The sequence below is a fragment of the Crinia signifera genome, chromosome 2 (genome assembly GCF_055691185.1).
Source record: "Crinia signifera chromosome 2, ASM5569118v1, whole genome shotgun sequence".
Lineage (NCBI taxonomy): Eukaryota > Metazoa > Chordata > Amphibia > Anura > Myobatrachidae > Crinia > Crinia signifera.
In genome coordinates, this window is record NC_139218.1 from 98,832,890 (window position 1) to 98,848,408 (window position 15,519).

General features: G+C 43.8%; 1 protein-coding gene across 4 annotated transcripts in view; it reads left to right on the forward strand.

Moving 5' to 3' along the window:
* The window catches only part of SYTL5 (synaptotagmin like 5), a 175,777-nt gene that overhangs the window by 74,282 nt on the left and 85,976 nt on the right, over positions 1–15,519 (forward strand). For 3 of the 4 annotated variants that reach the window (XM_083172602.1, XM_083172604.1, XM_083172603.1), the window contains exons 2-4: positions 939–1,265; positions 8,048–8,260; positions 13,457–13,572. In XM_083172602.1, the coding sequence (XP_083028728.1) occupies positions 1,147–1,265; positions 8,048–8,260; positions 13,457–13,572 (448 nt within the window). In that variant the 5' untranslated portion in view covers positions 939–1,146. Of the gene's footprint in view, positions 1–938; positions 1,266–8,030; positions 8,261–13,456; positions 13,573–15,519 lie in introns of those variants that run through there. The other variant, XM_083172605.1, reaches the window with a different exon arrangement.

Below are 15,519 nucleotides of genomic sequence, written 5' to 3' on the forward strand. Positions count from 1 at the left end.
TTGTTTCTCTCACTTCCTGCCCTCCCCCCTACAGACCAGAAACTCCCCCACTCAGTGGTTAGGCTGAATGGCTTTTAAAACAGTATCTGATGACTTTTGCAGTTCCAGTATGCCACATATGGGCAACCAATCAGATTCGATCTATTATTTTCTCGAAAGTGCTAAATAAGAACTGATTGGCTTTTATGGGCCTCGTCCCATCTTCAATATAACTCCCATCTTAGTAAATAAACCCCATAGTGAGAGCTGGAGTGCCATGCCCATCCTTCCCTTCACAGCTGTCACTGGCTTCCCTGACTCCCATGCAGCCTCTAATCTCCACAGTTTTGTGTGGGCAGAGAGGATGGTTCCCTCATATCAGTGTAAGGAACTGGCAATTCCCCATACTCTCTCTATATAATCTTTGATACATACTGTAGTATATATCCCATGTATAGTACTTATGCAGTAAATGGGGGTAGTGCTCACCATAGATATTGGTCAAACTGAAGAAAATGCCGTTTTCGTGTGCTCTTGTATTTTTTTCTGTAAAAAATTATTAAAACTTTCATTTAATCTTGTTTCATTATAAAAAATCAGTAAAATGCGACAACAAAGTTTAAAGGATAATAAATTCCCAAGAAATGTACAGTATATAGTCAAATATCTATAATAGAACAATAAGTTAAATATTTTATCATCTAAAGAAGATTATTACCAAGGCTCCTTGTTCTCCATTCAAACAGCTTTATGATAAATGATAGGCAATTAATACCATAGAAAAGTATAGCAGATTGTAAGATGCAGTCTTTTATATACCACGGTTGTTATATGAACATTTGCAAATTTTTTATTAATGCATTTCCTAGTGATCATCATTTGATTAACAATTGTAGCTTATAAAAAGATAAGTATTTTACACTACATAGTTTTAAATCATCATTTCTTTTTCTTTCCAGGTTGGATAACAATGAAGATTTTCCATTGCCTACCGACCAACAGCCAAAAAACTGAGTGTAGCTCCAGTGACTATACAGCTATCCATGGAATAATGCAGAAGACCACTACATATGCTATGTCTAGAAGGGACTTGTGATTATCTATTTCCAGCAATGAGGCTATACAAAAACTTCACTTCTCTTCCAATTGATAGTAATTAGCTACAGTATGTCGAAACACTCAGAACTACTCAACCTGTCCTATTTACAGGATCTGGAGAAGGAGGCTATTTTGGCTGTGTTACAGAGAGATGAAAACCTAAAGAAAGTAGACGATAAAAGAGTAAGGTAAGATTTTCGATTACAGCCATAGCAATAAATCCTACGTTTATGGGAATTACTTGTCATGTTGGACTAAGATAGATGCACAGTACAGATGTGTCCTCATTCATCCTTGCTGGGGTGATGCTAAACAGCCCCGAGAATGTTAAAGCGTCTGACATCTTTTTTGCTATTTTATTGCCACCAGTGCATATTAATCGCAATACAATGCTCTGTGTACAGACAAAGGCAGAGCCGGCCCTAGGCATAGGCAAACTAGGCAAATGTGCAAGTGTTTGGAATGCCTAGGGGCACCAGCAGCTTCTGCTGATTAAAATGATATGCAACATGCATATCAACTGTGTGTGTGAGTGAGGCTGTATCTCCTTATGAAATAGTGTATTCATGGAAATCACTGTAACATAGCATTCCGAATGCAGGTACAGCCATAGTCGCACACAGAATATAGGCATGCCGCATATCATTTTAATCATCGGAATCTGGTCACATAACAATGCAAATAAGATGAATTTTCAGCAAAAAAGGCACCCAACGTTAGCAGAACTGGCTAGGAGCTGCATGGCCTATTGAGGCAAGATGTATGAAGAAACATCTGTATCCAAGCAGAGGCAGAGGTCACAGTATTAGCGGCTGTGTGAGTGCTGTCTGCGGGTGGGTGGGTTGGTTGGGCAATGGTGTTCGGCCTATGTGTAAGCGGCATTATGTGTGTCATGTATAAATGTATTAATAATGTGCGACATATGTGTAAGGGGCATTATGTGTGTCATTATGTGTATGAAGGGCAATAATAAAGGTTGGCATAATGTGTAAGGGGCATTATGTTTATAAGGACATTAATAATGTGTGTCATGTGTAAGGGGCATTACTGTGTGGTATTATCAGGGGTGCCGAGAGAAATGGGTAGGGGGTACAAATTACCCAGGCCAAAGTCTGATGGAAGGGCCCAGTGGGGGCCCCGGGACCCCTCCCCTTAAGTGACAGCAGCAGCAGCTGCAGCTCTTCTCCTCAGCCCAGCACACACTGCTTTGTGCTGGGTTGCAGTGTGGCCATGGAGGTGCTTAAAATACAATATTTTCTCAGGATTTTTTCTAAGGGTGTAATGTGAATAATGTGAGGAGTAATGTGTATAAGGTAAAGTGGTACTACAGTGTGATGTAACGTTAATAAGGGACACCATTGCATGATATAATGTGAATAAAGTTGTACTACTGTGTGGCATAATTTGAATTGGGGGTACTATTGTATGGCCATGTCTCTTCCCAGCAAGAACAGACTCCTGTTTGGGCTGCGTAACTCTCATGCTAAAGGCTTGGTTTGAAAAAAAATGACATTAGTGGATTGGCTGGTTGTTTCACTGGCTGTTTTGTTACTCTTTGAAGCTTGATACATCTGGCCCTCAGTCTCACCCAATATTCTCCGTCTTGATGCTCCATGGTGGCACTACAGCAGAGATACAGGTACCCTGCTAGCCAGAAGAAAGGGATGTGAGGCTTTGACGGTGATGCACCCAGAGCCGTGCGTTCTATGCATCTGCACTGTTCACACACCCCTTTTAGGGGTGTGTAGTAGATAAGTATGCCATGTGTCTCTTTTAGGAGCAAATACAGCTAAGAGGTGCCAATGTGCACAGGACAAGCCATGATGGTGTGTTGCCTTTTTTCTGCAGGCCAAATATTGCCTGATTTTTGGATGCAGAGACCACCACATCTTAGAGAGGAACAAGGACATCTCCTTCCCAAATCTGCCTGTACATTGTTTCCACTTTCCACTGCAACATAGTTTTACAACCTAAATGTAAATTACGTTCTATGTAAAATAAGCACAAAGGCAGATAATAATTTTGAGGGCTGTCCTGTTGAATTTTAATACAAAATCCACTTCTAGTACGACGAGGTGTCTCCTGATAGCAGAGAGTATCCTATGTACTGTAGGTCTTTCCTTTCTCTCTGGGCTGTGTACTAGATCCTTTTGCAGGATTAAAATCAAACCGGACCTTTAGTTAGCAGTTTGAGGGCCCACTCTCCATCTTCAGTGTTATACCAGCAGTTCTTCACTCCTCATAAAAATAATGATATCAGCAATGTGCCACCCATGTTCAGTAGATATATATCAGACCGTTGACCCCATTCTCCTCCAATTATTATGCCAGCACTCTGAAACCACCATCATTATGTCAGTAAGGTGCTGCTTTATAGAGGAGAATTTAATTAGTCACCAAGGTGCCTATTCAGTATCCGCACTTACCTAGAGTGCCACCTAGCAATCATTCTGAGAATATGTTGGAATTTTACTTATGCCAACGCTACATTTGGAAAGTCACATGATATCGCCTTAAATGGCTAAAGAGGTTCTACAGTATTTAAGTTAATGCACTCTTTTGGCCATATTACTATTGAACAGCGTACTATGAGTAACTACAATACTAGGCATGTGAAGAGGGACATGGGATTTAGGTCACAGTGGGGGAATACTAGGATTATGGTATCACAATCTTTGTTCCCATCCAATGGCAGGACACAGGTTCAAATCTACTTTAATAGACTTGATGGAAGTCTTACATGAAAATGTAGCAGAGCCTAAGAAAACAGTAAAATTAAAGGTACTTGTTTCCTATCTGGGCGCCCACTAAGTTAATTGAGCACCATGCTATTCTCCGTAGTGAAATCTGATCGCATCGCATCGTACACATACACGATATTGAACGATGCGATGCGATGCGATGCGATCCGATTCGATTTCCCATAGGAAACAATGTTAAATGGCTCAATTTAGGCAAATTATCATAGGAACAATAGTAAATGGGCCAAAAACACCCCTGAACATTGAAATGTCCCCCCAAAAGTAGTTGACGCCACCCCGCCATCAACGTGAACCCGAAGCGTGGCGAGCGCAGCGAGCCCGCGAGGGGCGGCGGTACGCGTCCTCCGACCTTTTCATGCCCTACTATCCACTAGGGCGTGGAGTGAGAATAGAATAGTGTGGCGAGCGCAGCGAGCCACCGAGCCCGAAGCGTGGCGAGCGCAGCGAGCCCCGCGAGGGGACGCGGATACCTTCACAGGTAAACGCGTCCCTTTGCGGGCTTCCCAGGTGTCCGCGTCGCCATGGACACCTGGGAAGCCCGCGAGGGGACGCGTATAACTGTGAAGGTATCCGCGTCCCCTCGCGGGGCTCGCTGCGCTCGCCACGCTTCGGGCTCGGTGGCTCGCTGCGCTCGCCACACTATTCTATTCTCACTCCACGCCCTAGTGGATAGTAGGGCATGAAAAGGTCGGAGGACGCGTACCGCCGCCCCTCGCGGGCTCGCTGCGCTCGCCACGCTTCGGGTTCACGTTGATGGCGGGGTGGCGTCAACTACTTTTGGGGGGACATTTCAATGTTCAGGGGTGTTTTTGGCCCATTTACTATTGTTCCTATGATAATTTGGCTAAATTGAGCCATTTAACATTGTTTCCTATGGGAAATCGGATCGCATCGCATCGCATCGCATCGCATCGTTCAATATCGTGTATGTGTACGATGCGATGCGATCCGATTTCAGTACGGTGCCGTACGTAGAAAACCTGGGCGCCCAGATAGGAAACAAGTACCAAATTAAAGCCACTACCAATTTTCCCAAAGTACTGTAGGTGAAGCCATTATCTGCAGGGAAATTATCTCTATCTGAATATAAATTATTTGTTCACAAAATGTATTCCGCTAAAAATGACACGGCTTATTATGCAGCTGAACAAAGGCTTTAAAATTACCAGTCACAGATCAGAGACATTTTGCTGGAATGAAACTGGAAAATGAGTAACCGAAATAATATCATTGACTTTACCTCAGCACATTGTGCGTTTAATGTATAATTTATGTTCAGTCTGCCAGTCCTCATGTTCCATTTTGTATTTCCCTGAGTTGCATATGTTCGACTTTAGAAGGATAATATTCAGTCATTTTTTTGTTCCACTTAAATAAAACGCTTTATTTAAAATCACTACTGCATGTGCAGTGTAAATTCTGTTTTTTCATTTGCACACCAATGTTCATCTTCAGTAGGTACAGTAATAAATCCAGTACTAAGTTCTGGCATATATACCATCCTTACATAGTATAAAGCAAAGTCAGTTGAACACGTCCGTCTGAACACCATCATTTCGAAAACCGCTGGACGAATTTTTGTGCAGTTTTCATTATTAGGTAGTGCACATATCCCGGATGGTTTATGTAAGTTCACCATCTCACTATCCCATATGGGGGCCGAGCAAAATGACTTTATCATAACCAACCATTCAGCATGCACTATGCAAATGGTGTGACTATGCCATATGCCCTCACCACGGCATTGTGTCACAGTGTTGCATAATGCATGTTCCAGTGCCGCTTCTCTCCTTCTTTCTCGGCCCTGCTCAGTGCTGTGGATCTCCAGCCCGTGCTGCTGATAATATGCCATGCACAGCTGTTGGTGGTGCTTCCCAGCTCGGAACAGGACCAGACACAGGCTGGGGGGCCCGGCACAGGCTGGCAGCTGTGCTGAGGCATCCAGTTTGAAATCCAGTGGGAGTCTTGTAGCTATGTGTGGGAAACCAACTTGGCCCCTGAGGGCGGGATTGGACCCAGGTTTCATGCCGCCCTGCAAATGTCCCTGGTCATCGGCAGCAAGTGAGGGCAGTTTTTGCATGTATCTGGTTTTCGCATGTGAGGAGGAGACAGGTGAGGAACAGGTGGGGGGAATGAGATACTGTGTCAGCAGAGTGGGAAGGTGTATACATGGGGGATTTGAAGTGCAGTGGGTGAAGGCCTGTATACATGCTGACACGGGTCAGAGGTGTGTGTGTTTGGGGGGCATGTAAGGAGCACATTTTGTTCTGGGGGCACAAGAAGACACTGGGGCTAAATGTTGGGGTGTGTGAAGGGAAGCAGGGGGCATGGAGCAGATTGGCTGGGGCAGGGGGGTGTGTTATGGGTAGCAGGGGGCATGGAGTAGGGTGGCTGGGGTAGGGGTTGTGTGATGATATCAGGTGGCATAGAGTGGGGTGGCTGAGGAAGGGTGTGTGTTATGTGTAGCATGGAGCGTGGGATGTGGAGCAGGGGGCATAGATTGGGGTGGCTGAGGCACAGGGTGTGTGATGGGTAGCAGGGGGCATGCAATGAGACACAATTGCAAATTAAAACTAAAAAACTTTCTCAATTAAGGTAATATTTACTGCCTGAGAAACTGTTTTAATATCCAGAATCCCAATGATTCCCTTAAAATTTACCTTTTCATTTTAAACGAGTCCTGTTCCTGTTAACAGTTTGCTTTGCCATGACCAGAAATAAAGCAATAAAATCTCAAAAACTTAATGTAGCTGGATTTGTGGGGAATGTTTTTTTCCAATGGCCAACTTTTTGTGGCCCTTTCATGTGCTACATAAAAAAAAAATCTGTGTGTACTCAAGTCCGAAGGAAAGACGACAAATGTGGTCTATAAAGAAATGTAATTTCTTACTTAATATTTCAAACATAAACATTACTAAAAAAAAAAAAACTGTGCAAAGCAGGGCGGGTTGCTATAGTCTTGAAGTGTCTTGTCTAGCAACTGTATATTTTTCTGGATGCCAAATCGGACTGTTTTGTTACTCTGTAGCTACAGGTAATGTTCTTTACCGGCAATTTACTAGAAATCTGTTTCCAGATCTCAAGTAGATTGCAGCTTCTTTAAGAGAAGGGTAGGTAAGCATTGGAAAGTCTGTTAGTAGGTGTTAATACCCATTGGTAATTGGAAGCTTCCCAGTCATTTGCTTCTTGACGTAGCAGTATTTACGAAAGGTTAGACCAAGTTACAGTAAGTACTTGAATTATGAAGAACGTTCCAGATCTTAGCTTAAGGGCTTACTTTATGTGCGTGTGTTGTACTAATACCACTCTAATTGCATGAATAGCCCTGTGAAAATGCAGGTTACCTTGGGATTCAGGGGATAAATAGATATTAATCAATTTTCGGAATGTTACACACTGCCAGTTTTATTAAAACAAAATCACCAGAAATTTCAGGAAAACTACCACTTTAAAAACATCAGGGTATGCTTTCATGTTTAAGATGCAAATCATTGTATCTTACGCTTTGGTTTAACCATACCTGCCTACTATCAAGTAGGAGAGGAGACTGTCAGCAGCAGTTCAGTGGAGGGACATGATGAATATGTCATCAAGCCCCGCCCCCAGCACTGCAAATCCCCTGATTTGCGGGTCCTTGAGGAGGGGGCAAGACTAAAATGGCGCTATTTGCATAGTCCCCCCCCCCCCGCAAATCTCAGTAATTTAACGAGGCGGACGGGGAAATGCGGAGGGGAGGATTGCCCACCTTTCCGGGGGGTTGGGAGGGGAACCCGATTTGCTGTCATGGGTGTGAATGAGTAGCGCCAGCCAACCATTCGCAAGGCCGGGTTTGGTGTACAAACCAGAATAACTCCCATAGTATGTTATGTATGCAGAGACTGACAGTAAAGCAAATTCAATGAAAGCAGAAATACGTCTCTTTGAATTGTGTTTTGTAAAAATTTAACTAAGATGAAAAAACGTAAAGTGTCTTTATGTACGATAGTTGCGGCAGACATTGGGTAGTCTTATTCAGTGTTTTGTTCTTGTTTTACATTTATTTAAATGTAAGAGAGCTGATACAATCACAATTATACCACTCAGAAATCTGTAATAGAATAGTAGAGTTTGGCAACCTGATCCTTAGCTGTAATGTCCCAATCACTGACATCTACTGTATGCATGAAATAAATGGCCATTTCTTTTCAACAGAATCTTATTATTTTTAGAAAATTGAAAAATGAACTTCTGGAAATCAAGAAGAAAGGTGCCAAAAATCATCGGCTGCGTCAAAATAGTAAAATCTGTGTTCGATGTCAGAAGTCTTTGGGGTTAATCTTTAATCGAGGAGATATCTGCCCTGTGTGCCAACTTCGTGTGTGTAAAACATGCCGTGTGATGGGCAAAGGTGCCTGGAAGTGTATAGTATGTACCAAGATTGGGTAAGTATAATGGATAAGCAAATACTGTACATTTGTGATATACATACTTTATGGTGATCGATGAAACTATAATCTAAATATATATGTGTACACATGTCAGCTTTCATTGACTTGTATGTTATACCATAGTGGCACAAAACCATTGGCAAAGACACCTGCAAAGCCATCCTCATTGCACTCGAGTGCCGGATGGCTGACAGACAGCCGGGATTCCGACAGTCATTACACCAACGTCGGAATTCCGACTGATAAAACCACGACACGGGATCCCGATGGCCACCGGCTATTCTCCCTCGTTGGGGTCCACGACTCCCACAGAGAGAGAATAGAATAGGTGGCGAGGGTAGCGAGCCACTGTGCCCACAACGTGCTGAGCGCAGCGAGCCCGCAAGGTGCTTCGTTGCACTCACACCGCTATCTGAGTCCGGGCAGTCGGGCTAATGACTGTCAGGATCTCGACTATCGGGGTCCTATACCACACCCATTGCACTCACGGTCAGTCAGACGCCCATCCCAAATTTAAAGGGACCTCAGATTTGCTACATTGCTCTTTAGCAAGCACTGCAGGGATAATGTAAGTAGAGATAATGTAAGTACAGCCTCAGGATAAGTCGTACAGTTGGCGGTACAGAAAACTGAAGAAGTGAAAATGGATTTGTCATGCTGAGATGAGTCTGCTGACAAGACATTTTTGTCGGAGCAGCACATCTTACCAGTTTCTGATTTTTACTTATGTACATTTTAGATTATCCTGGTAGTATGTCAAGCGATGCAAAGATGGCAGAGTTTGAATATTTATGGAGTGAAATTTCCATTGACCTTTTGTTTTGTTGCAGGCTTTTTAAAGCCAGTTTTTTGTATGATGATTATTGTTTACGAAGTGAAGGCTGTTTGTTTATACCTACACACAAAAGACTGGCCAAACCACTAATTATACATACATTTTCAACAATAAGTAAAATAAAAAATGTAGAGATTGCAGTGTCATAGAAGAAACAGCACTAAAGTACAGGTACTTGTCCCAGTAACGAAAGCTAATGATGTAGAGAACCGATCACATAAAACAGGTGCACAATCATGACAGTCATAGACCCTTATTCTGGTTTACTCACAAATACAAATTCGGAACTTGTGTATTATCACGGCGCCCCCAATTTCCATCGCAGGTCATTGTACAACCAAAAATCGCGTTGCATTGCATCGCATGCGATATGATCGCATGCAATGCGACCGATTTTAAGTCGCACATGCACCCACATGCCTAATTCCTATGTTAAATGCCCCCCAGACCCAATTTTAGATTGTACATTCACCCTGATGGTTAATGACTATGTTAAATGCCCCCCCCCCCCCCCATTGTTAACGCCACCCCACTATCAACGCCAATCCGAAGCATGGTGAGCGCAGCAAGCCCGCGAGGGGCGGCGGTACGCGTCCTCCGACCTTTTCATACCCCCACTATGCACGTCGGCGTGGAGTTGATTTTATATAGTGTGGCGAGCGCAGCGGGCCACCGAGCCCGAAGCGTGGCGAGCGGCCGTGTAATACTTGTGAAGTTATGCGCGTCCCCTCGCGGGGCACGCTGCGCTCACCACGCTTCGGGCTCGGTGGCTCACTGCGCTCGCCACACTATATAAAATCAACTCCACGCCGACGTGGATAGTGGGGTATGAAAAGGACGGAGGACGCTTACCGCCGCCCCTCTCGGTCTTGCTGCGCTCGCCCCGCTTCGGGTTGGGTTTGATAGTAGGGTGGTGTTAACAATGGGGGGGCATTTAACATACTTATTACCCATCAGGGTGGGGATACAATTAAAAATCGGGTCTGGCTGTTCATTTAACATTGAAATCGCATCGCATGCCATTATAATGGCATGCAGTGCGACGCAATATTACAATTGTACACTCTGCCCGGAAAAAGCCTCAAATTGGTCCCATCGCATGCCATCACATACCTTAATTAGGGGTTGGGATCATTTGGTCTATTGCATTATGGTCGAAAGTCATTAGGTCGAATCCATTAGGTCGACATGCGAAAAGGTCGACATGACTCTAGGTCGACATGATTCTAGGTCGAAAGGTCATTAGTTCGACAGGTCATTAGTTCGACAAGGTCATTAGTTCGACATTGTCTATGTCGACATTCACAAGGTCGACATGGGGTTTTTCACTGTTTTTTTACCTGAATGTCAACACAGTCGACATGGACACAGTTTAAAGTGCACTGCATCCCCTCGCATCGCTCGCTGCGCTCGCAATGCGTCGGGCACGGTGCCTCGCTACGCTCGGCACACTATTTTATTCTCCCACCACGCCCTAGTGGATGGTAGGACATGAAATACCGCCTGTCGGCACATGTTGGCTCAAAAAAACAGTGAAAAACTCCATGTCGACCTTGTGAATGTCGACATAGACAATGTCGAACTAATGACCTTGTCGAACTAATGACCTGTCGAACTAATGACCTTTCGAACTAGAATCATGTCGACCTTTTCCCATGTCGACCTAGAGTCATGTCGACCATTTAGCATGTCGACCTAATGGATTCGACCTAATGACTGTCGACCATAATGCAGTAGACCAAATGACCGCATCCCCTTAATTAGTGGTATGCGATGCGATGCGATAGGCGCCGTGATAATACACAAGTACCACAAATTCCTTCTCAAATGGACAAAGCCATGTGCACTGCAGGGGGGCAGATGTAACATGTGCAGATAGAATTAGATTTGGGTGAATTATTTTGTTTCTGTGCGGGGCAAATGCTGACTGCTTTATTTTTACACTGCAATATAGATCTCACTTTGAAGTAAAACCCCACCCAAATCTAATTCTCTCTGCACAAGTAACATCTGCCCCACCTGCAGTGCACATGGTTTTGTTTATTTGAGAAGGAATTTGCCTTTGCAAGTGAACCAGAATAAGGGCTATAATCACACATGGATATACAGAAGCATATGGGATGAGGAGAATGTAACTTGAATGGAAATTTAGCAAACATCAACTGAACAAGAGAAATGAATCAGTATGAAGGATGCACGTAAACAGATAAAGTGCCGTGGAGTCCCAGGAATACAGCAGCCATATAGCATACAAACCAGAAGAATAGCAATCACACTCTAAGGTGGACAGATGTAACCATCAGTATCTGGCTCACAGTGTAAAATAAAGCAACATGGGATTATTATATGTAGAGAGATTCTTGCAGTCTCTAGAGATAGGAGACAATGGTGTGCAGGGAGCATTATACAGGGCAGTATCCTCCTTGACATATGAAAACTTTTGCCACCTTTGCTAAATACAGTACATTGTTGAAATGTATAGCTTTTTCATATACTTTATTTCATCTATAGGGGGGTATTCAATCTCCAGCCGCTATTTCCGACGGGGGAAATAGCGATGGGGCCCTATTCAAGGCTGTCTTCTCCGACAGCATTGAACAGGGATCTCGTGAGAATGGGCCTGGCTTTAGAGGCAGTCGGGCCTGTTCTGACGAAAACGGCCGTGGATTCTTGAGCTCCCGGCTGCAGCTCGACAATCCACGCCCGTATATCATGGCCACACCCCCTTTTCGGCGTTCGGCAGACAGGACATTGAATCCCGCCTGCCGATTTCACATCGAGCTGGCCGAGAACGGGACAGAATCACAAATCAAATTTTAGACCCTGGATTAAATATATCCCCCATAGTGTCATTGCCCAATTAGATTTAATCACCAAATGTTAGACCCAGTGCTTCCATCCAGACCTTAGCAATCGTACAAAGGTTTATCAAGTATATTTAACTACAAATTATTCAGCCATTCAGCCAGGACCTCCAGAGTGCACACTACAGGTATCAGAATGAACTGCTGAACACCAGTAGAAGAATTTGCGCAGAGTAAATGAACCCAAATAAATTGAATAAGGACAAGGTCCTATAATAGATGACAAAATGGGCCATAGGAACTCTGAAACTTATCGCAAGCATCAGTATTGTGTCCTTCAAATGTCATTAGCTGCTCAGGAGTAAGATTAGGTTTATGCAGTAAAACTCGTAGAATATGGAACCTTATAGTTGCACTGGAAACACAGGAGCTTCACCAGACCATGTACAGTATCATCACGTAAAATATCAACATCAGTCATGCTTGCAGTCTCAGACTTGGTATGTGTGTTGAGAGACAGTTTGAAGTATTTAATATGGTTCAACTGGAACTAAGGGGCAGATGTACAGTATGAAGCAGTGATAAGGGAGGATCAGTGAGCCAGAGGAGAAGTGGCCCATGGCAACCAATCAGCACTGAATTAACATCTATAATTTGCATACAATAAAATTATACAGAGCAGCTGATTGGCTGCCATGGACCACTTCTACTCTGGCTTGCTTCTACCTTATCACAGCTTCATACATCTACCCCTAAGAAAGAAAATACATTTTTTCTTAAGTAGGGGATATCCAAGACCTGAGCTGGCAGAGCGTGCCCGAGTTGCATTTTCTTTTTATAGAACTGAGTAGATTGTAGTTTAAATTCTGAGACTGATGAAATACGTATAGAAATTTTAGTTGTATAACCATTTTGTTTATGTTAGCCCATCCAGTGCATGTAAGGGGGATACTTAGATTGGTCAACCCATCATAGAGGTTAATCCAACAATGCACACAAATGACAAGTACCACTGAGAGGGAGTATGTAGGACTTTTCACAATTATTGGTGATACACAAAACTTCAGTGATCTTCTGGAGAATTATGGACATATATGTTCGATGAAAAAGTTGTCAGCATAGAGCGTCACTGTAGCAGTCCTGCTGTTAAGCACAAGCCTGTGTCACACGATAGTGCTGCGTAGACCAGTGATGGCTATAGCCTTGACACTACAGCTGTTGTTGAACTACACATCCCAGCATGCCCTGCTATATTTTTACTATTTAGCTATGCTAAAATTGATTCAGGGCATGCTGGGATGTGTAGTCCAACAACAGCTGGAGTGTCAAGGTTAGCCATCACTGGCAAAGACTGTTCTATCAGTTAAATGGAGGTCAACGCCTCCTCCATTGATTAAAGACTCGCTACTTAGAGAGGACTCTTCCTTGACTTTGTACACGTCCATTTTGTCAGCTACTACAGACACTTGTCCACATTTACATTCACCTGGATTAAATAATTTATTTATTGCCTACTATTATATAAAAGCAGCATTTCATGTTTCCTTGTAGGCAAATAAGAATAGCAACAGGAGAATGGTTTTTTGAAGAACGATCGAAGCGCTTTAAAAGTACTACTGTCCTGGGAAGCGATGTGGTCAGGAAATCTATTCTGAGAAAGGTTCCAGGTAACTGTATGAGCAATTCTGTGTTACCACTCACCGGCAGCACTTTCAGTTGTTTCAATTTGATGGGTCTTTATGAAAGCACCAGGTACAAATTTAAATAGTGGCGGTGAGTTGCCAGTGTAACGATCATCTCTCAGGAAACTGCTACGACTAGATACATATAACCCCTCCTCAGTCCACTGTGCATTCTTTTCTTAACATAACAGGTTCTATTGCAACATACCACAAACATCCTAATAAACTGCCCCACAAATTCCACCAAGGTATGAGTCACGTACTGTAACACGTCAGAAAACTAACTACTGAGACATTGACATCTAATATCCTTGTAACCTGCAGAACACAGTACAGTATCTTCCAATGAATTGTAATATATTTATAACCTCTATATTATTACTATGGAGGTGCAGCCTCACGTGGGTGCTCCCCCTACGTGGATACCAAAGTGCAGACTCCTCCTCAGTGACAGGAAACTGGTACTGCACATAATGCAGAACCTGGCCACTCTCTGTATAAAACGGGGGTTAGGGACGTGAGGCCATGCCCACTAAGCTGAAAGGCTACGCTCCCTCGGCATATCCGAGGGCATCATTTGCACTGATACATACAAGTACACTGACAGTGTAATATCAGGGTTGCCGACCCTCCCGGAATTTGCGGGAGTCTCCCGAAAATCGGGTCCTTCCTCCCGGCCCCCGGAAGGGTGGGCAACCCTCCCGGAATCAGGGGGACCCCCACTGAGCCCCCCGATCGCGGCATTTATATGCCGCAATCCGCGGGTCTCAGGGGAGGGGGCGGAGCTAAAACGGCACAATCGTGTCGTTTTAGCCCCGCCCACTCCATGGATAGCAGTTATTTAGTATATTTCCCGTAATGGGGCGGGGCTTAATGACGTCACAGTTAAGCCCCGCCCCCCAAAAATCGTAATGAAAGATTCTCCCGGAGAGGATTTTCTGAAAGTCGGCAACCCTGTGTAATATACAGACATGAGAAAACCTTCACTGATTCTAATTCTAGACACAGCAACACTGATTTTGTAAATTGTCCCAATCTTTCCACATAAAAAATACCAACATGTTTGGTGTAAATTTGGTCATTTTGGCCAAACTGGTATTTGGGACTGTCACTCAGTGATGGCAACACATGGGGCTATAGTCATTTAAGATGCGGGAAATGTTACAGTAAAGGCTACAATTAACTGTTGACTAAGGAGGAAATGGCAAGTGTCTAAAGTTGGGTACACATTAGGTGAGGTGTACCCAGTGCAACATTCCCATTGATGGGCCCGGTGAGAGAGTCGGCATCGGCAAGTGTGTAGGCGAGATGGAGCACCTTGCTAGCGATATCTTCCATCGGCCCTGCATACAAAACCAATGGAAAATGATGCTGACAACGTGCGGGAGCACGGGAGACAGTGTGTCTGGTATACAGTAGACAATGTGTACCCACTACACATAAGGCAATATTTTGTTCGAATGTGTCAGATCAGATGACATACCATCTAGTAGTATGTTCCTAGCTTTAGATTTAAAAGACTAGTGGCTCTTTATTTTCTATAACAAAGGTACATTACCTGCTGCCACTGTGAAGACAGTGTACTCGGCATTAGTACATTATTTACAAAAGCACTAGCCCAGCGGTTCCCAAACTTTTTGAATCACGGTACGCCAAAACATTAGAATTTTTTTCGCTGCACTCCTAGTCTAAAGGTTTCTCATTGAGAAAGTCAGAAAAAAATATTAAGTTAAGTAAATTTTGTCTATATCTTATCCTTTGGATCAGTTATGTGGTAATGGACAGGATTCACTTCTGTTTGTCCACCATTTGACTATTATTTTGGACATAAATAACTTGAATTGGTACTGGACCAACAAACCAGCGCACATTGGCAAGTCCCCCAAGGCACCCCAGGGTGCCACAGCACACAGTTTGGGAACCTCTGCACTA